The 24,828-nt window shown below is 41.7% G+C and overlaps 1 protein-coding gene across 7 annotated transcripts; it reads left to right on the top strand.

Moving 5' to 3' along the window:
- The first annotated feature begins 9,494 nt into the window (after positions 1-9,494).
- LOC103627124 (beta-1,2-xylosyltransferease XAX1) lies at positions 9,495-19,028 on the top strand. 7 transcript variants are annotated; one of them, XR_002262404.3, is made up of 11 exons: positions 9,523-9,883; positions 9,957-10,244; positions 11,653-11,763; positions 11,979-12,067; positions 12,156-12,275; positions 12,352-12,547; positions 14,476-14,670; positions 14,838-15,028; positions 15,126-15,284; positions 16,412-18,631; positions 18,759-19,028. XR_002262404.3 is itself a non-coding variant. In XM_020538523.1 (3 exons), the coding sequence occupies exons 1-3, from the start codon at positions 9,652-9,654 to the stop codon at positions 11,593-11,595; spliced, it is 549 nt and encodes a 182-aa protein (XP_020394112.1). In that variant the 5' UTR covers positions 9,495-9,651; the 3' UTR covers positions 11,596-11,972. The 7 variants fall into 7 exon arrangements, 1 of the variants encoding a protein (XP_020394112.1); XR_004849591.1 differs by lacking the exons at positions 9,523-9,883; positions 9,957-10,244 and having other exon boundaries at positions 10,967-11,763; positions 15,106-15,284; XR_004849592.1 differs by lacking the exons at positions 9,523-9,883; positions 9,957-10,244 and having other exon boundaries at positions 10,968-11,763; positions 16,412-18,566.
- The last annotated feature ends 5,800 nt before the right edge of the window (positions 19,029-24,828 follow it).

The raw sequence follows: 24,828 nt of genomic DNA on the forward strand, positions 1-24,828 counted from the left end.
TCGCACTTGTACCCACCATAACCGGAATGGGAGACCACGTCTCAGGTCGCGTGAGGAGGGCAATCTGCGGGCAGGTTCACTTAGGTACTAGGCTTACCGATTTACCATATTTCTCGGCATGTGCTTAGTACGTTCAAACGTTTGACACACGGTACCACACCTTAATCCTTATTCCAATTTCCGTCTCGTAGACAAGCATCCCCATGTATCGTTGTCCACAGACCATCATCATTACGATATCAAAATGTATACAACCAAGTCCTGACCTCGCGTGAGTGCTAGAAAAATCACTCGACTTCTACCGAGATCCCTAATTAGTAAAGCAGCTACTCGACCTAGCATACTAGTATCCATCTCAAAAGGACTCCTGAGATCATGCCACTAGGGTTTCAGACAACTCCTACACTTAAGTGCACAATACAAGCCTACAATCATTAAGTGCAGTAAAATAGCATATATATAATGGTTATGCATAAAACCGGGGCTTGCCTTTCCACAGCTGGGGTAGGCAGATCCTCGATGGCAGGCTCTGGTGCTGGCTCCTGGACTACCTCCTGAGCAACTCCTTGCTCCAGAACGAGGATGCACTCTCCGTCAGCGAGATTACAGTCTATTGAATGCAATGAATAAGATATATGCATATTAATGATATGGCATTTTGTAAATACTAAGTATAGTAAATCAGTACCAAAAAAGTGGTATACTAGGGTTTCCTTTGTTGGCCTTAAGAGTTTCATGCATTCATTTTTAGGGTCTTGATTGAACTTACAATTTCAGTCATCCCTTGGATTTTTTTGTTGTGGCTCTTCGAGGAATTAAGGTTGCACTCCACTAAATTCCCCAAAAAAATTACCATTTTACTTTCTATTTGGTTTTCTTATTGAGTTCCTTTGAACTATCATGGCAAGTTAACATTTTCCAAAAAGGTTAAAAAATTACAATGGTTAAACATTGGCCTCTGTGGTTTATTCTAAAAATTTGAGGTTGAAATTAATTCAGATACTCCTTGTGAAAAATTAACAAAAGTAAGGGTAAAAGGGTACTTTACACTATAGCTCTGCTTTAGGTGAGGTTTCTGGACTAAATTTTATTTTTGCAATGATCCCTAGGTGATAATAGGTCTTTGTGTTAAAAAATCACAGAAAAAGACCCACTGGTTATTTAGTTGTGATTTTCTAAATTTAATGCTAAAAAGGTACTTATAACTAACTTGTTATTTAAAAAATATCAAACAACAGAACTCATATTATTCCTAGATTCATATAAGCATATTATTAGTTATCTCAAGAATTGGGGTGGGTTCTCCTCAGGATTATTTTTCTATGATTTTTCTGAGTTTTTCTTGTTTTCATAAAATAAAATGTGGTGCACTTCTTTTGTACTAACAGAGGGCTTAACAAAATTTTCTAGTGAACTATGGTAAGAAGTAAGCTAGCAAAAATGTGGTTGCCCCTGGTTCTTATTTTAAAATCCCTTTTCTATTTTCTATAGTTTTGAACCAAAGTAAATTTAAATGGTAAACCCTTCCCTAATCTGGTGTACTGAGGGGTTTATTATTTTTAAACAGGCTAGGTGGTGGTTTAGTAGCTCTCTGATTTTTCTTAACCCCAGTCTAAAAGTGTAGCTATTGTTCCCTTCTTTATTTAGCTTTTGGCCAGTTTACTATTTAAATCTAAACTTTAAAATTTCCTGCAATACTTAGGGTGTTTGGTATTTTTCCTAAGTAGTCCATATTATTTAGAACCTAGCAAAATTAGTTTGACCAGATTTGTTTGAACAAAACTGAAGTTATGAATTTTACAAGCTCTGTCTACATTTAAATGAATAATGTTTAAAGGTTTTAAGAAAAACCAGTTTACACCGAGACCCCTGGGCTTTTCCTAAACCAAATCTTTAACTTATACCCCTGCGGGACTATTCACATGAGTCACTGACTATTCAAAAAACCCCTCAGCTTCTTCTTCTTCTTTTTCCCTGAGCTCCCTCCCCCTTTAAAACAGTAACCACTGGGATTAAACAGGGTGGCGCGGCTTACCTGCGGCGAGGAAGGTCCGGTGAGGGGTGGGGTTAGCTCCGAGAGGTCCTGACGGTCACGTCGAGGTGCGGCTCATCGACGGTGATGGACGGAATCAGTCGGGCCACGTGCGCAGGCGGTCAGGCTCGGCGGCGGCGTATGCTCTGGCCTGCTCACGGTGGTAGAGTTCAATTAAACCGCACGGGGAGCTTCATGGGAGGTCACTAGTGTTGTATGCGCACGGAATCGAAGAGCGGCTCACCGTGTAGCTTGGTCTACGCACGCCGACGGTCGGGCGAAGTCCGGCGACGTTAATCCGGCACCTCCGGTGAGGTGGTGCTCGGTCCAAGGGCTCGGGGAGCTTTGCTGAGTTCCAGGGAGGCTAGCTGAGGGATTGGTTGGGATGGAGTAGGGCTAGAGTGGTCGGTCCACGGTTGTCAGGGCTCGGGCGGCCGCTGCCACAACGTGCGCAGAGCGATCGCCGGTGAACTTGCGCTCGGGCGGGGTTGAGAGCGAGCGGGGGCATACGGTCAAGGCCGAGGTTGGCTTTATAGGCGCGGGCGCGGGCATTGGCACAGGGTCTGGCGTGGTGTGGCACGGCGCGTGCGGGGCCGAGCGCCGGGGCGTGCTCTGGTGTTGCCAGGGCGCGTCGAACACGTGGCCATTTCTTTCTGCCCGAGTTTTGTCCCTTGCTGAGCAGCCAAACGTGCGAATCTCGCCATAAGACTTTTGTGAGATCTCATCTCTACACCTAGGGCTACCTAGTTCATGTGAGTTCCAAGGGAAGATTGGGTCTGGTTTGGGAGATATGATGGCGCCAAGTCAGTAGTGTCGGCACTGTTCAACCCACGACAAAACTGGTGTCAAACAATGTCAAACGGTTCTGGATTGGTTTCAAAATTTTCAGAGGTGTGCCTTGGGTAATTTGGCTCCCTTTTGTCAATTGGACCATATGGATTTGGCGCCAGCAACTAAGTGAACATCTCTGATCTTTGGAAGAGGGCTGATTTTTAACTTAGAGAAAATTTGGTTGCTCATGAGTCTTGAGTGCTCTTCACTTGGGGGCTGAATTTGAGAATTTTGTGGGACCTTTTTGGAATACCTTCCTTACTATTTCTTGTAGATATATTAATGTACTTCAACTTTGGTAAAGGACTTAAGTCATGAAATGGTAATTTGCATAGCTTTCCCACTAATCCCATGCTTGGAGGTCCAATGGCTCAAGAGGGGGTCTAGGGTGTGAGCATCTTTTTCCAAGGTGAAGATGCATGAAAATATTGGGTATTTCTTTTGTCATGATCATTCCTTAATTAATCCATGGTTTCTAAAGTTTTGGTGCCCCTTCTCCCCCACTTAAACACTTGTGATAATAGGCCATAAGTGCATGTATTGAGCCAGGCCCTTGGGTAACACCTGGGGTGTTACATCAACAACATCAAACTCTGAGTGAGAGACCAGGGCACCAAGTAGCCAGAGCTGGATATGAGTGGCAGCCTCCCTATAACCCATCTGCGGCAGAAGCGTCCGTCTCATGAGCTGATATAAAAACTTGGCCGCTGTAGTGAAATCTGTCGGAGAACGTCGCGACCCATCTGAGAAGGGCGGTCGGAACAAAGCCGCGACGTGAGCTGTACCAGGAGCAACTTGAGAGCACCTAGAGGGGGGTGAATAGGTAATCCTGTAGAATTCAACACTAAATTCGAACAACCTAGATTATAAAAATATTAGTGCGGGTTAATCAAGTCAATGAGACAAGCTCTTGCGAACACAGACAATCAAAGAAGGAACAATCACACGAGACACACGATTTTATCCCGTGGTTCGGCCAAGTAACACTTGCCTACTTCCATGTTGTGGTGTCCCAATGGACGTGGGTTGCACTCAACCCCTTTCAAGTGATCCAATGATCAATTTGAATACCACGGCTTTTCTTCCTTATCTCTTTTTCCCGTTTGCGAGGAATCTCCACAAGTTGGAGTCTCTCGCCCTTACAACAAAGATCACAATGAAAGCACAAGAGTAAGGTTGGGGAGCAACACACACAAATCCGCAGCACACACACACGCACACAAGCCAAGACTTGAGCTCAAAATGAGGCACAAAGAGTTCACAACTAGAACGGAGCTCAAATCACTAACACAATCGATCAAGTGCGCGGAGACGGAGTGTGGGAGACTTAGAATGCTTAGTGAATGCTTGGGTAGCTCCTCCATACGCCTAGGGGTCCCTTTTATAGCCCCAAGGCAGCTAGGAGCCGTTGGAGGCCAACAAGGAACCAACAATTGCAAGGTAAGTAGGAATTTAAGTACTAAAAGCTTAAAACTAAGACTTGTCAAGTTTGAGCCCGAGTTAAGCTTTTTCACTCGCTTTGTTGGTGGTTATCTTAACTAGGTTAGACATTCCCTAGATGCAATACAAGAAATTTAAATATGCAATGCAAGCTTGACAACACCATTTGAGATCTTAAATAAAATTTCTGAGATCAAGTATATTTAATTCGTTCCTCAACAAGCAAAAGCGGGTTTTATCAAGTGGCTTAGTGAAAATATCTGCTAATTGATCTTCCGACCTCACTCCTTCTAAAATGATGTCTCCTTTAGCAACATGATCTCTAAGGAAGTGATGACGGATATCAATGTGCTTGGTGCGAGAGTGTTGTACAGGGTTATTAGCAATTTTAACAGCACTCTCATTGTCACACAACAAAGGTACATGTTGGGGACTTGTTCTCAATTGCTATGAATTAAGAACAAGGCAACATAAAAAATTGGTTAAAGGTTAATACCCTTCGTCCTTCGAAACATTATTTCCCTGAGGATATAACGATCTTCAGACGAAGGTCATGAAGGACATACCTTCATGATCATAGTATACTTAGATGAAAGACGAAGCATATAAAACATGGGAAACAACATGAATAATGAAATGATGTTAATATATATTTATTGTTATTTAATCATGAATGAATATAAACAATAGTGAATTACATTTATACCTTCGGCTTGACAGAAGGTAAAAATCCAAGTGCGACGTGCGAGTGAATACAAGTCAGCGTGAACAGTACAGTGATACTGTTCATCTATTTATAGGCACAGGATGCAACCTGTGTGGATTTACATTCATGTCCTTTATAACTGATTACAATCATGACACAGATTATCATGGGCCAATCGGTCTTTTCATCTTTAAGTCGGTGCCACCCTTCGTCTCAAGGCGTGTCACTATGCCGAAGCTCCCTGATTGGTAGCTTCGGCACCGCTTTTGTTTTGATCTCCTGAAGGTGTTTCTTCTCACAGGACCTTCGGCGATGAAGTAGACCCCCAACAGTAGCCCCTTCACGGTGCCAGATCGTTTTTCGTAACGAGCTCGACCCGTGAAAAATTCTCTTAGGCTTCAGAATGCCGAAGGTTCAAAAAACACCTTCCCTGAGCTCGTTGTCGAGAAACGATTAAATATTTCGAGTGCGAGGTCGTCCCACCATACAACGGGCATGCGTGATCTGGTGATTCACCTTCTCGCGCATTATGGCCCACCGTTCAGTGGTTGCGGGCGACTGTTCAGCCGGTGCGAGCGGCTTGACGATTCACGTTCCCACCTGCAGCACTATATAAACAGACGGGTAGGTGTGAAGTTACCACAGCATTTATTACTATTTGCACTGTTGTGGTGCTGAAAAATTTGACCAAAGCCGAAGCTTATTCATCGTATTCTCAATCAAAGCATCGTCTTGTTTTAGCTTCGTCATAAGAGGGAGCTTCGGCAAAATTGCAAAAAGTCATTCATCAAAACCGTAAGGAATTCAGTATCAAATGGCTAGAGTGCGTTCAACAGCTAGAGTTACACGCGACGGAGAGGAGGCCGAAGCTGCTAAGACTGCCCCAATCTCCAAAGTAATGAGGCGATCAGGACTGGTTGTGATAGAGGGTGCCTCTGACGAAGGTGCACCTGCTGCCGAAGCTGAACAGGCTGACATTGAAGAGGGTGATGCTGAAGAAGAGAAATTATAACATCATTATGCCATCCAAACCTAGCCACTTGGACTTTGGAAAGTCTACTGTCTCCGAAGCTGATATGCCCATGATGATAAAGCTAGGATACTTCGGGGAAGCCGAGAAGAAACTGATTCATTTTGGCAGGGAAGAAACCACTCCGAAGCCAGAAAATGATGAGGTGCTAGTTTTTAGAAGTTTCTTCAAAGCAGGATTGAGGTTTCCTTTGCATGAAATGATTGGGGATGTTTTGGAAGATTTCAAAATTTATCTTCATCAGCTGACTCCTAACGCAATCGTTAGGCACAACGTCTTTATCTGGGCTCTCCGAAGCCAAGGAGTGGACCCGCTTGCTGAAGCTTTCTGTCGAGTGCACGAGCTTCATTATCAGACGAAGGCTAGAGAAGATGGGCTACACGAGAATTTCGGCTGTTACAACTTTGCTTATCGCAAAGATATGAAGACTCCAGTGGTCAGCTATCGTACCAAATGGCGAACCGGTTAGAAGAATGAATGGTTTTATGTTCAGGTTGATGAGAAGAAGGAGAAGATAGTTCAGAGCCCACTGGACCTAACCTTCGGGTTAACTAGGCCCCTGTGCGACATGCTGCAAGGGTCACCATGCCGAACAGCTGTGGGCGAATTCCGAGTTATGTCTGAGCATATCGGTACTAGAGATTTAGTACAGGAATACTTACCCAATAGAGTATTTCCGACATTAAAGGAATGGAATATGCCAAAGCTTAAAGGAGAAAAGAAAAAGAATGAACTTGTTCGACTGCCCTATCACTTCAAGTTCAAGAAACATTTCAAAGAGCCTTGCCAAGAATGGTTGGAACTGATTGAAGCTACGTGCAATGAAATTTTGGGCAACTATACTAAGAAAGAAGATCAATTGATGAACGCGGCCTTCGGCACCCGATCGAAATGAAGGCTGAACCGAGTAATGGACGCCCTGAAATTTGAATACCCTAACTATGAACGGTTAAGCAAGGGTGCCGAAGGGCCAAAGCGAAAAAGAGTTGTCAGTGTTATGAAGAGGCAAGCTGCTAGAATGATAGAAGAAGATGAGAAAGCTTTGAAAAAGAAAAAATCCAGCCCTGAGCCGAAGGTGGTTGTTCCGAAGAAAAGAAAAGCTTTGGCTGCGAAGCCAAAAACAACTGATATAGAGGAAGAAATTCCTTCAACGCCTCCTGCTGCTGACGTGGAGGAAATTTTAAAGGTAATGGCTGAATCTTTACCTCTCAAGCTAAGTCCACTAGGGCCACATCTAATGAGGCTTTTACAGAAGAAGGAGGAGCCTGTGGCAATCAAGAAGCCTGCTGAAAAAAGGCGAAGGATCATTACTGTTATTGATGCTATTGAAGAAACGCCACCGCCGGCCTCGGCGTCAAAAACACCGACTGCCAAAGACACTGCAGCTACCGAGGTTGCCCCCGCCGAAGCTGCAACTGCCGAAGCTGAGACGGCCGAAGATATAAATCTGGAGGGCACTTTTTCTTATATTGATAAGATGCTTTTGAACATGGTCGCGGAAGAAGCTGCTACAGCTGCCGAAGAGACCCTGGCCCTAGTGCCCGGGAAAGAGAAGGAGATTGCCGAAGATACTTCGGAGGAAAAGAATTTTAATTTTCAAAACATACTTGGTCAAAAGTTGTCTAAGGCTGAGAAAGAAGAGCTGAGGGATTATGCAATATCATGCGGCTATCAACCAGGAGCATTGCTCTTCGGTGGCGTTGACAAAGAGAGTTTCGGACTGGAGCGAAGGTTGTCGGCACTATATCGAAGAGTGTTGGCTTTCCGAAACTTGAGGCCGACCTCAGCAGATACTGGCGGCAGCATATCGCCGGCAGCTTGTTTTATTCTAATTTCAAGGTAAAGATCTTACCTTAACTTTTTATTGTTTTTGAGATGAAGGTTACTTCTGATGAAGGTTATTTTTTCAGAGTCTACTACAAAGTAAAACCTTGAGGATGCAACAAAACCTCGAGGACAAGAAAAATGAGATTATAATTGAGGGCTTAGAGGGCAAAATTAAAGATCACGAAGCTGCTCTGGAGAAGAAGGATTTCGTGCTTCAAACAATGGAGGGTTCGCTGGCAAAAGCCCAAGCCGAGATTGCTAGATTAAACAGTGAACTCTCCACGAAATCAAAAAGCTTCAAACAAGAGAGGAAGGATTTTGATGCAAAGCTTGAAGCTGAATTTGCAAAGAGTTCGAACTTGCAGAAGTCATTGAAGGAACTTCAAGATAAATGTCTGAACTTTGGCAACCGTTGCGTGCAACGACTGAAGCAGGTATTCAACTCTGTTGGAGCCAGTTCTGAAAAGTTTAAACCTTCAGCTGAAAACCTGCCAGGCGTCTTTGATCATATTGAAGGCGAAGTTGATGCTCTTGATGAAGTCATAGCTGGGCATGGTGACTTCATCGCTCTGCTAGCTTCTCGTGGCACAGCTGTTGCTTTTATGAAGGCTGGTTGCACGCACGGGAATATTGTAAACAGGCCGAACTTCAGCTTATCACCAGCGGACTTGAATGACATCCTCGGCCTGGCCCGAAGCATTGGGAACAGATTCGTAACTCAAATTTGGCCAAAGGGTGGACGAAGCTTGGTTGGTGACGAAGCTCGAAGTCGCCTTAAGCCGGTAATAAACTCATACCTTATGCATACCTTTTCTTTGAAACTTGAATTTACCTTATAACGCTTTGTTATGTACAGGATGGCGAAGCCAAAGAGCAATGATCCGAAGCTTGGCGGATGATCCGAAGCTTAATGGATGATGATGAAGCCGAAGACATTGCTGTGAAAAAAACTCTAGAGAAACTCTTGAATTATCCTTGTAAAGAATATTGTAATTTAAGAATCAGATACTACTCTGTAAATTTGTCCATACCTTGTAATATATTTTTACCTTTCTGTCCATGTATGAACTGCTTTGATGTGGACGAAACTTTTATTTTTTGAGCCGAAGGCGAAAAACACCTTCCCTTCTTTTCGTACACAACGAAGCATAAATCTGCTTCCTTTCCTTTCGCCGAAGTCTTATCATTAGAGCCGAAGCAATTGTCTGTATTTGTATGATATGATGATGATGATCCTATGTATGTCTAAATCTCTACTACCTATTAAGTAAGCAATAGTAGTCTGCCTCTGACATGTTCTGCCTCTCACTTGTTCTGCCACCGACCTGTTCTGCCACCGACGGTCGTACAAGCCAAAAAATCATTTTGATGCGGCACTAGAGACGTTAGTATGAACAACAAACAACACATACTGACGTTTATAAGCTACGTTTCAAAGCTTTCAGTGGCCGGTATGGCACTAATAAAAAACCCCGTAGCAGCGTCTGTGTTCGAGCGGTTTATGCAGCCAGTGGTTCGTGCGGCCCAACAGTTGGCGCGGCCCATTGTGCAGCCCAGACTACGGCGCCTGTCATCTTCTTCGGTGCGGTGGTGCCCTCCACTCCACGACGGCGCGCCGCACTCTGCCCACGACCTTGACCTCCTCCCCCATGACCACGACCATGCGCCGTTTCAGCCTCGGCACTTCTGCAGAACCGTCCACGCCCCGCATGCCCGCATCCTCCACCTCTTCCCGTCCAACTCCGCTCCCACCTGGCCTAGAACTGCAAGCGGCCAAGACTGGCGATGCTTCTCAGATCCATGCTCATCACCGCTCGCTCACCTCCCAGTACCTCCTCCTTCCGTAATAACCTGGCGTGCAGCGTGGTGCTCCTCGGCACCGCCGCCACCTACCCCAACAGCGGGCGCTCTGACAACGGCGACCGTGGCGGTGCGGGTGTAGGGGCTGGGGAGTTTGTGCCCTACCGGATCCAGTTGATCGCAGAGGTTTCCCTCGCTAAGCTCTTCGCAGACTTCGGTGCGTGCGCTCGAGTTCCCCTTTATCCATCCTCCCCATGAATCTAACCGTAGCTGCCTTCCTCTCTTCTCAGCCAGCCCAGTCGACACGTCTGCGCTGATGCAGCAGAACTCGCCTCCCAACTTGTCCAAGTCGCCCGTGCCGGAGACGGAGACCATCCCGCCGCAAGAGACGCTAGGCGGCGGCGACGACAACATAGATCTCGTCGATCCGCGTGAGAGTGTTACAGGCTCCGAGGAACCCGGCTTGCCAGAAGCTGCCGTTATGAGGAAGGACATGGCGGCGGTTTCCAACAAGGATGGCTTGCCCACCAGGAAGGACGACGACGAGGATGCAGCGTCCGAGCCCACCACCAAGCCATGTATGTACTAATATCACCTCTCTTTTCCCTTTCCTTTTCCTTGCATTAACAAATGGGAACCTTTTTTATTTATCGCACAACACAACTTTAAATGGAAGCAAGGCAGTGGCAACAAACGATCCAAAATTTTAATAAAGTTCTGTAATTGCCAAAAAAATCTTGTTAGCTGGCAAAATAAACTTTCGACGTTAGAACATCAGTAGCAAATTTTGTGTAACGAGTAGATCCGATTCGCAAGCTCGGAGATTTTTTCCATTCAACCTGGACGGTATGAATTATACTCATTAACGGCAAAGGCGTGTTTTTTGGTGGGGGTACAACTTTTGGACAAAATTTCAGAAGTTCTGACTAAGCATACTTCACTATGCGTGCAAATACACTGCATCAATAAATAATGTAATTTGTTGTTTCTGAATAATTTGTTTCAAACATTATGCATCATGGTTTCGGGTGGAAGATCAGATGAACCTGTCAAAAAAATTGAAGATCATGAACATCTGTCGTGTATCTATTTTTTCAGAATAGCGAAAATCTGAAGGAAAAAATATCAAGTATGTTCTGGTAGATTGCTGAACTGGTGTAGCAGTGCATCATTTTTTCGTTGTTAGTAAGTTGTAACCGCCTATTGAATAATAATTTGCAGATATTTTTTAAGAAGGCTTTAAGAAAAAATTTAGTTACGAAAGAATTCAATCGCATAGTGGATTACTATCTCTCTTAGATAATTGCTCATTCTGCCAGGTTCAGAACTCAAATCTCTATCTCATACTAGGAGCCATACCGACTCTTTCCTTCTGTTTTTTACGGGATGTGCTACCTATTCAGTAGTAATTTATAGGAGGTTCGGCAATTGGCACAGTGTGTGAATCTATGCCCCTCTCTTCTTTTCATTCTATCTATTAAGCCTTATTACCTGACGAAATTTCTCCCTAGAAGGTGATGTATATGCTAGACCATGCATTTTTAAAAAATTCTATGTTACATTGGATATGGTTGATGCCTAAGTGTCAAGTATCAGTTGGTCGACATTTGTATTGGCGTACATGCTAAATGCAGATACTTGTTCATATGACAGTAGATACTATGTTTTTAATCCTTGAATGATGATTAAGCCCTTTTTGGATTGTATACTTTCGTTGCTGATCTTCCTTTGATACATCATGTTCACGTCTTCGTGACCAATTCTTAAACTAAAGTTACGTAGTTTGGCGATGGGCTTCCTAACTGTGATATCATTGTCCAACATGTTCACCCTTTAAATAGACCTAAACAGTGACATCCAATTTAAGCATGGCTTTTAAGACTTTGTACCTTTCTTATAGGTGACTGGCATAACAAATCAATAACTTGAGATACATTTCACAAGCTTAGTCCCATAGGTTGTAACAGATAATGTGCTAATGTCCAGCATGATGAGTTTCTATGAGCACTAGCTGTGCTGAGTTCATGTATGAGGGGCACCCTCCTCGAGATCGGCATGTCCTACTCTAGGGCCTCCAGTGTGCAGCTCCTTGGAAAGGTAACAAAATTGGTATTCCTTGTCCCAGAAGCATTCCCCTATTGTATTCAGTTGTTAATGTTTATGTTGTTTTTAAGTCCCAACTAGGATATCTCAAATGTTTAGGGTTGTTATGCTGGCTTTAAATGATCTTCAATACTAAGTTTAGCCATGCGTTTTGCAAGCTGCTCATAACATGGAATGGTTTTACATTCTAAGATTTCTATTGCTTGCAGGTTGGTTACTGACTGCACTTGTTTGTGAATACTTGGAGTGACCACAACTAAGTCACACAATGAAACTTTACTTTCCAGAGTGTAACCTGGTAACTGGTGACCATTCATAATATTTCATTTTTATATTTTGGATATCAATATCCATTAATATGTTTCCCCGTTTTGTTTGTAAATCAGCCGGACTTCTGATAGAATGAACTGAAAGACTTCTCTAACAAAAGTGAAGCTGAGGGGAGCAAGAGTGCTAAAAGTAGTCCAATGTTTTTAGATGTTCTCGAATGTTATCTGAAATATGAGGTTTATCTCTTGCTTGATCAACAATAGAAGCAAAAAATCATCCTGTTGTATTTCATTCTGGTTGTGTTTTCTACAGGAGGAATCCAATGGGAAGCGGTGCAGATCGACCAAGCGCGGTGGCACGAAGGACAACCCGAGAATGGTGGAAAGAAGCAGGGGAAGGACAACGCAACGAAGCCCCCCTAGCTGCCCAAGGACTACATCCATGTCTGGGCAAGGCGTGGCGAGCAAGGCATGGCGAGGCGATGGACTGTCATAACCTCGTGGAGAGGGTACATTTCCATAAGGCTCTGTTGCACTATTATTTCTTTGCATCGTCATATTAATTTATTCATTCATACCCAACTAGGTCGAAGGTAAATAGAAAGTCGCTGGTTTTTGTTAAACCTGGATTGCTATGGCTATCGATGTTACTTGAACCTCTGGTACTAGGATCCTCAATCCTCATATTCCGCTCACTAGATTTCTGCTACTGATTCAATTTCCTTCCATTCAATAAAATCCATGTGTGTGATTGTTGCCCTATGTTAATTTGAGGCCAAGGAAGTGAATGGGTGAAAATGATTTTGTCTATTATCACATGATTTGGTTTTTTACAGCATACTCTTACAACACTTCTTGTGCTATTATATTATTTTTGTCCCCTTATAATTATGTTAGGTTAGATCTTTATATGCACCAAGGCCGCACTTAATTAGGAACAGAACACACTTTCCTCTTGTGCACACACTTCAAACCAGTTAGAGAATTTTGTCTTTAGTACAACAATGGTTCTTTAATTTAATTAACCTTGGTTTGGCTAGGAATTCATACATTCAAAAAACTTGGAACTTGATAACTGGTTTGTACCAACTACCTTAGCTTTCAAAATTTCGAGTCTCTAAGTCCCTATACAATAAATTTTGAAGATTTGATGGATTTATATATCTGTGTATCTATGGAGCATTCAAATATCTCACATCTAAAATGAATTGTGACATGTATTCTTGTAGTTGACTCTGCTGCACTCCTTGTCCTTTGGAAATTATGATACTAAAATTTTATTTCCTTATTATTTGGTATTTGTCGGGTATGGAGTATATATCGTCTGTAGATTAACCCTGATCAAATCATGGCAGCCTCAAAAAAAATCTTCTTCTGGAACATTGAATTTCAAAGGTCACAAGTGTGTCGCCGAAACAGAAAAAAGTGAGCCAATCTTTACCTAACTAAAGCCCACTGAAGCAGCTGTTGTTAGACACTTTAGCCATCTAAATATAATCGCTTGATGATGGATATAGGTACTCAGCAACATTACTTACTTGGTTTAGTCATTTTAGATAGCTACTCTCATACTACATAAAAAGGAGAAAAATGATCTATAATTGTTGCTATAACTGAACTTCCAAACATCCGGAAAAGTCCTAACACACGTGTCTAATCACTATCATCCAGTTCTAAAAGAGATAAAGGAGTCAAAAGACCACAACAAAAACTCCCCTAAAATTTGTGTAGAATAAGGTCGTTCTTCATGTTGATGTCGTGCACGGTTCGTATGACAGTTGCAGTCATCTCAGGTGTTGTTCTATGGTCTACCTTACTGCTCCGAACTATGTTTTTTCTCTATTTTTCATGTGAATGTGATGGTTTCTGCTTCAACTATGCTTTTGTTCTAATTTTCATGTGAATGTGATGGTTAGTTCCTATATAATGTTAAATATATTCGAAGTGATTAACATATTCTCATGTTCCAAGTTTTGTAGGAAGGAGTTTCATTTTCACACTACATAACTTGCGAAGCACGATTTTATCTTTGAGTCCAGCAATAGGTACATGTAATTGTGGGGGGTTTTCGGGGCGGTGTGCTGGTCGCTGACGAGTCTATTAGTTTCAGTGTTCCCTTTGACACCTGCTCGCGACGGTGTTGTAAGGAAATGTAGAGAGGATTTGGTTGAGATGGATTATTCAACTCGCTTCGGTTTGTCATCTGTACTTTCTAGGCATAGTTCAAACGCTCCAGTTTGTTGATATTAAGAAGCTATTGACCTGCTAATGCATCAAACTTTGGTCTTAATTAATATATCCATTTCTCCTAAATCTGTGGGCCATGAGGGGAATTGATTGCAGTCTTGTTAGATTTTATGATATTCTTATACAAAATCTCTGATTGTGGTCTTGTTGCTGTCATAATCTCACCTACATCTACGTTGTTGGTGTGCAGGCTAAGCAGTTGAAGAATGTGAATGAACACAAATGTCAAATCTATGGTGACACTGTCGGGTTCTTAGCAACAGGCGATATTTTTTTGCGTGCAACGAATGTGCCTTCCCTGTGTGTCGGACACGCTATGAGTATGAGCGCAAAGAGGGGAATCAATGTTGTCCTCAATGCAAAACTAGATACAAGAGGCACAAAGGTCTGTTTCTTGTGTACATACTGAGCTTACTCAATACTTTGCAAGTTCAAACTGCTTGATGAAATCTGTTACTGGATATTGCAAACATCTGTTTAAATTTTCTAATGGAAAATAAATTATGCACATCATCACTATGTGGTCTTTAAAATCTCCATGTTCAAATTTAGGAAGCACTCAAGTTTGGGGAGATGAGGAGGATGGAGTTGATTTGGACAATGAATTAAACTATACAGTATACACAAGGCAATGTCCAAGGGCCTGTGTTGCAGCTGTGGGGATAAGGGGAGATGTTGACATCTCTTCGTATTCTCGACATGAACCCCATCACTAAATTCCACGTCTAACAACTGGACAACAGGTATAACAACATACATAAAGCCACTATACAATGCCAGACAGATCCTTACTGAGATTTTGGTCCTATAATCTTATTAGAATTAATTATACTGTTGAAGGTTGTTCTTCCACTTTAGCCATATAGTGTGAAGCTTTAATGGAACCAACTGGTTCACTGCCTCACTGGTGGAGTTGTAGTCCAATGTTCTTGGTTGCTTGTAGATGATGAAGTCCATATACAAGAAAAGTTGGGTGCTCCCATCTATTACCAGATACATGTATGACACATTCTATTATTTTTAACTCTTGTGATCATCGTCATATACTGTGAATTTATTGCTTCAAGTAACTTATTTTTTTCATATTCAGTGTGCTCATTGTATAGAAGAATGTCACTTACTGCATTTCAAGTTTTCACAGCCTATCTGTTTCCCAGTTCTCACTGGACCTACTTCATACCTATACTTCCATTATATTTTGTTTATTTTTTATATACAAATGCAAAAATGCTCGGGTTAGCAACAAAATCATTTTAAAATGAAGCAACAGATCATGGTCAAGCATCCAAAATTACTTTAACTTATTTTATTGGGAAGGGCGAAGAAACCAGATATTGGTTAGGGCTTTGGAAAGATATGATGGTTGCAACTAAGCAAAAAGAATTGGAACTTGGCTAGCGTATTGTTTTGAGATTTCACATTGCAGTATAATTTGATTTGTTCCAGTGTATTTCTGTATTGGTTGTTTGCAAAACAATAGTGAGATATTGAGGTTGATGATAATGTGTTGTTCTTTTTCATGTAATCGTTGTGCACTAACGTTTTATTAATGAGCATCTAACTATCATATATAGAAGCCTGCGTGATATTGATGATTGCAATGTAGTGGTGAAACAAATAGATTAAAATAACAAAATTTACATGACCAGAATCACCAATGAATTACGAAAACTTTTAGTATAACACACGCACATATATATAATCATGATATTATATGTTCCTGTCGCAACGCACGGGCACTCACCTATTAAACCAGAAAAGTGATAGAAACAAATGACTTGTAACTATTGTTTCATAACTTGCATAAATTAATTGTTCCGTCTGGGGTTGCTGACCGCCTGACCATTGCACCTTGATATTAGGATGCCATTCGTAAATGGTAATGACTGCTACCATGCTTATGACAAAAATATGAATACCTTTATGATGGTGTACTTTAAAGAATGTGCCCCTGTTATCCCCGATTTTCTCTTGTTTAACATAGATTTGATTCTAAGTTGTAGAAAGTATGTATCACATATAGATAGTGTTTCCTGTAGAAAATTTCCCCTGCACTGATTTTACTTTTCACTTTTTAGTCTTCTGGTTTATAACATACATTTTTCAGTAACTATCTCTTCTTGCAGCACTGGTTGCACTGTACCTTTACCCTTTCTTGAACACTGTCTACAAAACAAGAGAGTATGAGTTCTTGAAGCTTACCAGCCTGGGTGTGATCGATGCTCTTGTGAAGGTAAGAAATTTAAGACAACTAAGAAGGGCTATAGATTTCTATTGGAGTGTCGGGAGGTGTGTAGGTTATCAATTTGGAATTTTGGATACATATTCCAGTCTTGCTGATTAAATAATCTAACTGAGATTTTAAATCCTATGCATCCCTATGTAAACATCAATAGTTGTTTGAAGATGTGACAGTGATGTATTTTGATGAAGGCTTGAAATTCATTTGTTTTTCTTTTATAGCAGATATATTTTTAAAAATAAAGCTCAACCTTTTACCTGGGAATATATATAGTTCGATGATCATGAAGTCAGTTGCGTTTCTGCTGAGTTATGAAATGATTCCTTTGTGTCTGTGTGCTATTAATATGAGCAATGAGCTTTCGAAATGGTATTTACCAACCTACCCGACCATTAATGAAAACACAATTAATCTTTTATGTTTTCTCTATGCCGACTACTCAATTAGTGCGCTCCTTTCTTGTTCTATTCTCCATATATCGTGATTGCTATTTGAGATATCAAGCTATTTCAGTGATCAGAACTGGAGATGATCAAGTGGTGAGCTATTAACTTGCTCTAATGTCATGATTGGAGTTAGTTATTCTCCTATGATTCCTAAGTCTTAAGCCTCTAATGATCCTATCTTTATCCTTGTGCATCATATTCTGAGCAGCAATATACTAAACAATAAGTGCCATTATTTCTCTTTGAAAATGTTTATCCTAATTTATATGCTTGAGCTTGGGTCAGGAATTATAGTGGTCAGTTTAGATATCTATGGATTTTTGACATCTCCCTTCGTTTTTATTTAGATATCATATTTGTCTTAGTGCACAGACAAGGATGAGATTAACGCTGAGTTAATCCTTGTTTTTTCTGCTCCGTGCAATTGATGCTGCATCATACTCAGTACTCACGCTCGCATGCTCACCTGCATGCAGATTTAATTTTTCGTGGAAGGAACAGAGGGAGTATTAGTCAATAAACAGCAAATTTATAGACATTTATATTTTCTTGGCTCCTGGACTAGAGTTTTAATGTTGCATTTAGTTTATGGGGTACCTGCTTTTTCTCTAACTTTAACCTGATTGTATGCTACCTTCCTGAGGTAGGCTGTCTCCAATAGTGGAGTCTCAAACAGGAGACCCATACGCCGTATGCGTCTTAATGGGTCTGCTGAAATGGGGACCCAAATTGTTGGTTCTCCAACAAACCATCTAAAATGGGCCTCCATCAACCGTTTTAGCAAGAAAAGGCGGGAAGCAATCATCCCAATCTTCAGTTCCCGCTTCTTGCTGCCCAGAACCAAGACCTCCCGCTTCCTGTTGCCCACGTCGCCGGTCAGCCTGCTCGGCCACTCGTCCAGCAGAGCTGGAAGGCATCTTCATTTTCTCCCATTCGCTTCAAGGCAAGTTTCATTTTCTTCTCTCCCTGACAGGAATCCTATTCCTTTTTTCGTTTTTACAGTCCGTAGGTAAATATTGCCCCCAAGCTGCTTCTTTTCTTCGTTTTTACACCATGGTGAAACTATTTCTATTTACTACTAATTTGAGTTCGATTCTTGGTGTGAATCTGCTGCAACTATTGCCTGATTGACCAAACTACTCAAATTAATCTGATTTTTTCATGCAGCCATGGCCTTTAAACCAAAGGGAATCTTTACTTCCCGACCAAGATCTAGCCCTGGTATCAGATCTTTTGCCCCCTCAAGTGTCTTCGAGAGAATACCTCTGTACAGTATGGAGGTGAGGGTGTCAGGTGTGATGTAGATCCCTCATCTGTTTATAATGTGTTCAGAAGGATGCAGGGTGTGTGATCTTGTGTGACCTGAAAATCAGGTAGAATCCACAGCTTTCCATCTATATTGACATGTTTCTCTTTCACATTTCATTACTTAAGAATTCTACTTTTTTCAGGTTCCTGATACTGTGTATTTGTAATCTTGCTGAGTTTTTTTTGGTCATGCTAGCACCTTGTGTCACACATTGAATATAATATCACCTGCTACAGAGAATGGTAAACTTTTTCATACGTGTTCTCGCACTGAAAATCATCAAGGTTGGTCACATGTCTGAAGAATGATTATGACAAGTCTTTACCACTTTGATCATAATTATATTAAGGTAGAAGTAGTGTGCTTTCTTCATTTCGCATATCCACTGTTAACCTTATAGATATCTGTACATTGTCGTTGTACCATATGTTTTGGTGAATCTCGTCTAACCTCGAGTACCCTTGAAATTTTTCCAGCAAACATCAGGACTCATGATGACAATGAAGGATGTGATGAGTTTGTGTCTGTTAACCATATAAGGTTGCACGTTAAGCATGCCCCTGACTTGCCGGACGAGCAGCAAGACTTTGGGACCTAGATTGGCTAAGGCACTAAGAATAGAATAGCTTTTCAAGAAAAGAGAGACAACAACTAACACTGTACTATGTAGTGGTGAAATAGCTAGATTAAGATAATAAAATTTATATATAGATAGGATCATAAATGGATTACGAAACATTTTTATCTTAACAATATAACACATGTTTATACATAAGTTATTATAGTATTATATATTCCCGTTGCAACGCACGGGCACTCACCTAGTGAATGTATATGAATGCAATGAATGATGTGATGTATTGTGCAAATGAATGTCCAGACACACGCTTACGAAGCCACATCAAAACTCCTCATTCCCTTAGGAATGACTGAAATCTCTTTGTCGTTTATTTTTCGGCTGCACCGCTTATTTTTCGGTCTAAGTTCTGCATCCCCTTAGGAACGTCTTTTGAACTTCTTCGCCTTCTATTTCAGCGGTATCACCATTGACTTTTCGGTGTAAGTTCTGCATTCCCTTAGGAACGTCTTTTGAACTTCTTCGCCTTATATTTCGGCGGTATTTGGCTCTGTATTCCCTTAGGAGCGACTTTTGAGCAGAAAACTTACGCTGCGCTCCCTTAGGAACGACTTTTTATAGCTTCGTCGTGCTCTGCATCCCCTTAGGGACGACTTTCGAGCTTCTCCCTATTTTTTTCTTTTCTGCACTCGATGGTCCATGCTCAGCTTTTACATTTTACATAATTTTGGGGGATTTTACTCTCGTAGAGCTGGATAAGAAAGGAAAAATTACAAACTATGGCCTCATTAAAAACCTTTCTCCCCCTTTGGAAAGGAAAAGGGTGCCATAGGAAAAATGGAAAAGATTACATCAAGTTACACATAATATCGTCGAAGCTCATCCGCATTCCAAGATCTAGGAATGTTGTTGTCATCCATATCCTTTAATCTGTAAGAATCGGGTCTTGACGAAGATACCACCAGAAAGGGTCCTTCCCACTTCAGTTGTAGCTTGCCTACTGTATCTGGATTGGCCACTCTCCGAAGTACCAAATGCCCTGGCTTAATGTTTTTCAGCCGAACTTTTCTGTCACGCCATTTTATTGTTTTGGCTTGGTATTTATTGATATTCTCCACAGCCTAAAGTCTGGTCCCTTCTATAGCATCTTTTGCCACAGAATAATCAGCTTCGTCCTCTGCCGAAGCTACTGTTCTAATTGACCCTGCCTTAGCTTCTTCTAGGGTTATAGCTTCGTCACCAAACAATAACTTGAACGGTGTAAAACCTGTTGACCTTGATATAGTTGTATTGTGGCTCCACACCACTTTAATCAACTCATCTGGCCACTTTCCTCTGGGTTGATTGAAGATTAACTTCATTATTCCTGTCATTATAATACCATTTGCTCTTTCGACCAGCCCGTTTGACTCCGGGTGCCTAACTGATGCAAAATGAATCTTCGTGTCAATCTGGTCATAGAAATCTTTGAAATTTTCGGCATCAAACTGTGTTCCATTGTCCACAGTTATAGCCTTCGGCACGCCGAAGCGACAAACGATATTTTGCCAGAAGAATTTCTGGATTGTAACCAAAGTTATTGTAGCTAAAGGCTTTGCTTCAATCCACTTAGAAAAATATTCTACAGCCACCACGACATATTTCAAATTACCTTGTGCTGGTGGAAGTGGGCCTAACAAGTCCAGGCCCCATCTTTGCAATGGCCAGGTTTGTTGTATTAACTGAGTTAATGACGAAGGTTGTTTTTGGTCTCTTGCACATTTTTGACAATTTTCGCACTTCTGGACCAGATCTGCTGCATCCGAAGTTGCCTTCGGCCAGTAAAATCCCTGTCTAAAAACCTTTCCCAGCAAAGGCCTAGACCCAATATGAGATCCACACAATCCTGCATGTATCTCCTTCATTAATTCTATACCTTCGGTTCTGGATAAACACTTGAGAAGGGGGAAGCAAACTCCATGTTTGTATAATTCCCCTTCTATTATGATATACGGTCTTGTTCTTGCTTCTATTCTTTTATTATAAACTTCGTCGTCCGAAAGGCAATTACCCTGGAGGAAAGATATGATTTCAGTCCTCCAATCTTCACTGTGTACTGGAGAAATGGCGAGCACTGCTCTCTCAATGAGTTCAACCGAAGGTGCCTTTATTGTTTCAAAAAATACTTCCGAAGGTAGAGGGAGCCCCTGAGCCGCTGATTTGGCTAACAGATCTGCATGCTCATTTTCGCCTCTTGGAATTTTCTTGACAGAGAAACCATCGAAAGAAGCCTCTAGCCTTCGGACTGTATCCAGATATTTTTCAAGTTTCAGATCTCTTGCCTTGCTACTTTTATCTACATGGCTAGAAATGACTTGAGAATCAGTTTTTAGAATAGCCCTTCTTATTCCCATTGCCCTTAACTTCCGAAGCCCCAACAAGAGTGCTTCATATTCGGCAATATTATTTGTACAACTAAACTCTAGCTTGGCTGCATAACATGTTCTGACTTTTGAAGGTGCTACTAGAACAGCAATTGCTCCTGCACCGAAGGTTCCCCAAGAACCATCGCAAAACACTGTCCAAGCTTCGGCATCTTTATTTATCTCTTCTTCCAGAGCCTCTGGCGTCCAGTCAGCGATGAAGTCTGCTAACGCCTAGGACTGAATTGAAGATCTATGCACATAATCAATGGTGAATTCATTAAGCTCTGCAGCCCATTTTCCAATCCTTCCAGTAGCCTCTATGTTCCTCATGATGTCCTTTAGAGGTTGTGACGAAGGAACAATTATGTGGTATGCTTGAAAATAATGCTGAAGCTTTCTGGAGGCCATTAACACAGCATATAATACCTTCTCCAATTCTATGTAATTTTTCTTTGATGGACTTAAAACTTCAGAGATGAAGTATATTGGTGCTTGCTTTTTAGCCTGACCATCTAGCTTCTCTTGTACCAGTGTCGCACTCACTGCAGAATGCGAAGCTGCCACATATAAGAGCAATGGAGCCCCTAGCGCGGGTGGAGTTAATGTTGTTAAATCAATCAAATATTGTTTCAATTCTTCAAAAGCTTTTTGTTGTGCCGGGCCCCATTGAAAGACTTCGGCTGACTTCAGTATTTCAAAAAATGGCAGATTTCTTTCCGCTGATCTGGATATGAATCTGTTTAATGATGCTAATCTTCCTGCCAGCCGTTGAGCCCCTTTCTTCGTGCTTGGTGGCTCCATCCGAAGGATAGCTTCAATCTTGCTTGGGTTAGCTTCAATTCCTTTTGTTGATACCAGACAGCCAAGAAACTTGCCTTTCTTCACTCCAAAAACACATTTCTCTGGATTTAATTTCAGGCCAGCTTGCCTGAAATTGGCAAATGTTTCTTGCAAATCAGCAATGTGATTTTCTTGCTTCGTGCTTTTCACTATAATATCATCAACATAGGTCAGCACATTTCTGCCTATCTAGGAATGAAGGACCTTGGTTGTCATTCTGCTGAAGCTTCCTCCAGCATTCTTGAGCCCCTCAGGCATCCGAAGATAGGAATTGGTGCCACTGGGAGTTATGAAGCTAGTCTTCGGCTCATCTTCCTTCTTCATCCAGATTTGATGATAGCCTGAATAACAATCCAATAGACTCATGAGCTCTGAAGAAGTTGCTGCATCTACAAGAGAGTCTATTCTTGGTAGCAGGAATTCGTCTTTTGGGCATGCCTTGTTAAGATCTGTGAAGTCAATGCACATTCTCCATTTGCCATTGGCCTTCTTCACCATGATAGTATTGGCTAATCACTCTGGGTATTTCACCTCTCTGATTACACCAGCACTGAGAAGCCTTTTCACTTCATTCCGAGCACCTTCGGCTTTATCATCAGACATTTTCCGAAGCCTTTGCTTTCTTGGCCTGAAGGATGGGTCCACATTGAGTGAATGTTCAATGACATCTCTGTTGACACCACAAAGATCATTGGCTGACAAAGCAAAGACATCTTTATTGTTAAATAAAAATCTTATCAAAGTTTTCTCTTGCTCTTCAGATAGCTGAGACCCCAGCAGTACTTTTTGCTCTACTATGTCTTCACATAGAAGCATAGGCTTCGGCTGATCCACTGAAGCAGCCTTCTCTCTTTTGTATTTGTACTGTTCACAGGCTTCGACTCCATCTATGTTATGAATTGCCTTTGAATCTGTCCAGTTTCCTTCGGCTTTCCTGGCAGCTTCCTAACTTCTATGAACAGCAACGGGCCCTTGTTCCGAAGGTATCTTCATGCATAGATATGCTGGATGAAGTATTGCTTCGAAGTCATTCAGTGTTCCACGACCAATGATTGCATTGTAAGGATATTCCATGTCAACAATGTCAAAGATGACCTGTTCGGTTCTTGTGTTATGAACAAAGCCGAAGGTAACTGGCATTGTGATTTTGCTGAGTGATGTAATCTGTCTTCCTCCGAAGCCACATAGAGGATGTGTAGCATCATGGATCTTGTCCTCTGGTTCTTGCATCTGTCTGAAAGCCTTAGCAAATATGATATCTGTTGCACTGTCTGTATCAACCAGAACATTATGGACAAAAAATCCCTTAATGACACAAGATATAACCATAGCATCATAATGAGGGTAATCTTTGAGCTTAAGGTCCTCCTAGGAGAAGGTGATTGGGATGTGGGACCATTTTGACTTGATGAAGGGTCCCTGCACCCCAACATGTTGCACCCTTCTCTGTGCTTCCTTCTTCTGCTTCTTGTTAGCCGGCTCTGAACCTGAGCCGCCTGTTATCAGAAGCACCAGCAGCTTCGTAGCCGAAGCTACTTCAGCTTGGTTGTTGGACGAAGCCATCAGCTCAATCGGTGGAAGTGAGTTCACCGGAGGTGGGCGCCAATGTTGGGGACTTGTTCTCAATTGCTATGAATTAAGAACAAGGCAACACAAAAAATGGGTTAAAGGTTAATACCCTTCGTCCTTCGAAACATTATTTCCCTGAGGATATAACGGTCTTCAGACGAAGGTCATGAAGGACATACCTTCATGATCATAGTATACTTAGATGAAAGACGAAGCATATAAAACATGGGAAACAACATGAATAATGAAATGATGTTATAATATATATTTATTGTTATTTAATCATGAATGAATATAAACAATATTGAATTACATTTATACCTTTGGCTTGATAGAAGGTAAAAATCCAAGTGCGACGTGCGAGTGAATACAAGTCAGCGTGAACAGTACAGTGATACTGTTCATCTATTTATAGGCACAGGATGCAACCTGTGTGGATTTACATTCATGTCCTTTATAACTGATTACAATCATGACACAGATTATCATGGGCCAATCAGTCTTTTCATCTTTAAGTCGGTGCCACCCTTCGTCTCAAGGCGTGTCACTATGCCGAAGCTCCCCGATTGGTAGCTTCGGCGCCGCTTTTGTTTTGATCTCCCGAAGGTGTTTCTTCTCACAGGACCTTCGGCGACGAAGTAGACCCCCAACAGTACCTTTTCTAGAACTACGCCATAGTATAGAAGAGTTTGTTTCATATATAAAATTTGTGTACAACAAGCACCTGTGGCAATGTATTTCACTTCGGCGGTTGACAAGGCAACACTATTTTGCTTTTTTGGATGTCCATGATACTAGTGATCTCCCAAGCAAATGGCATCCCCCAGAAGTACTTTTTCTATCAATTTTGCAACCGGCATAATCCAAATCGGAATAGCCAATTAAGTCAAAAGTAGCTCCTTTGGGATACCAAAGGCCAACGCTTGGGGTGTGTTTGAGATACCTAAGAATTCTTTTAACAGCGCGAAGATGAGCTTTCTTAGGATTTGATTGAAATCTAGCACACATGCAGACACTAAACATGATATCGGGCCTAGATGTGGTAAGATACAATAAACTACCAATCATAGAACGGTAGAGAGTTTGATTAACTGGGTTACCTCCCTCATCTAGGTCGAGATGTCCATTTGTTGGCATAGGTGTCTTGATTAGTTT

The sequence above is a fragment of the Zea mays genome, chromosome 5 (genome assembly GCF_902167145.1).
Source record: "Zea mays cultivar B73 chromosome 5, Zm-B73-REFERENCE-NAM-5.0, whole genome shotgun sequence".
NCBI lineage: Eukaryota > Viridiplantae > Streptophyta > Magnoliopsida > Poales > Poaceae > Zea > Zea mays.

What these genes read in the sequence shown, in the direction of transcription:
- LOC103627124 (XM_020538523.1), top strand. Translation starts at nt 9,652, where the DNA reads ATGCTTCTCAGATCCATGCTCATCACCGCTCGCTCACCTCCCAGTACC. An exon ending in TAAGCTCTTCGCAGACTTCG is followed by an intron (nt 9,884 to 9,956) that starts GTGCGTGCGCTC and finishes CTCTCTTCTCAG; the next exon opens with CCAGCCCAGTCGACACGTCT. An exon ending in CGAGCCCACCACCAAGCCAT is followed by an intron (nt 10,245 to 11,566) that starts GTATGTACTAAT and finishes CCTTTCTTATAG; the next exon opens with GTGACTGGCATAACAAATCA.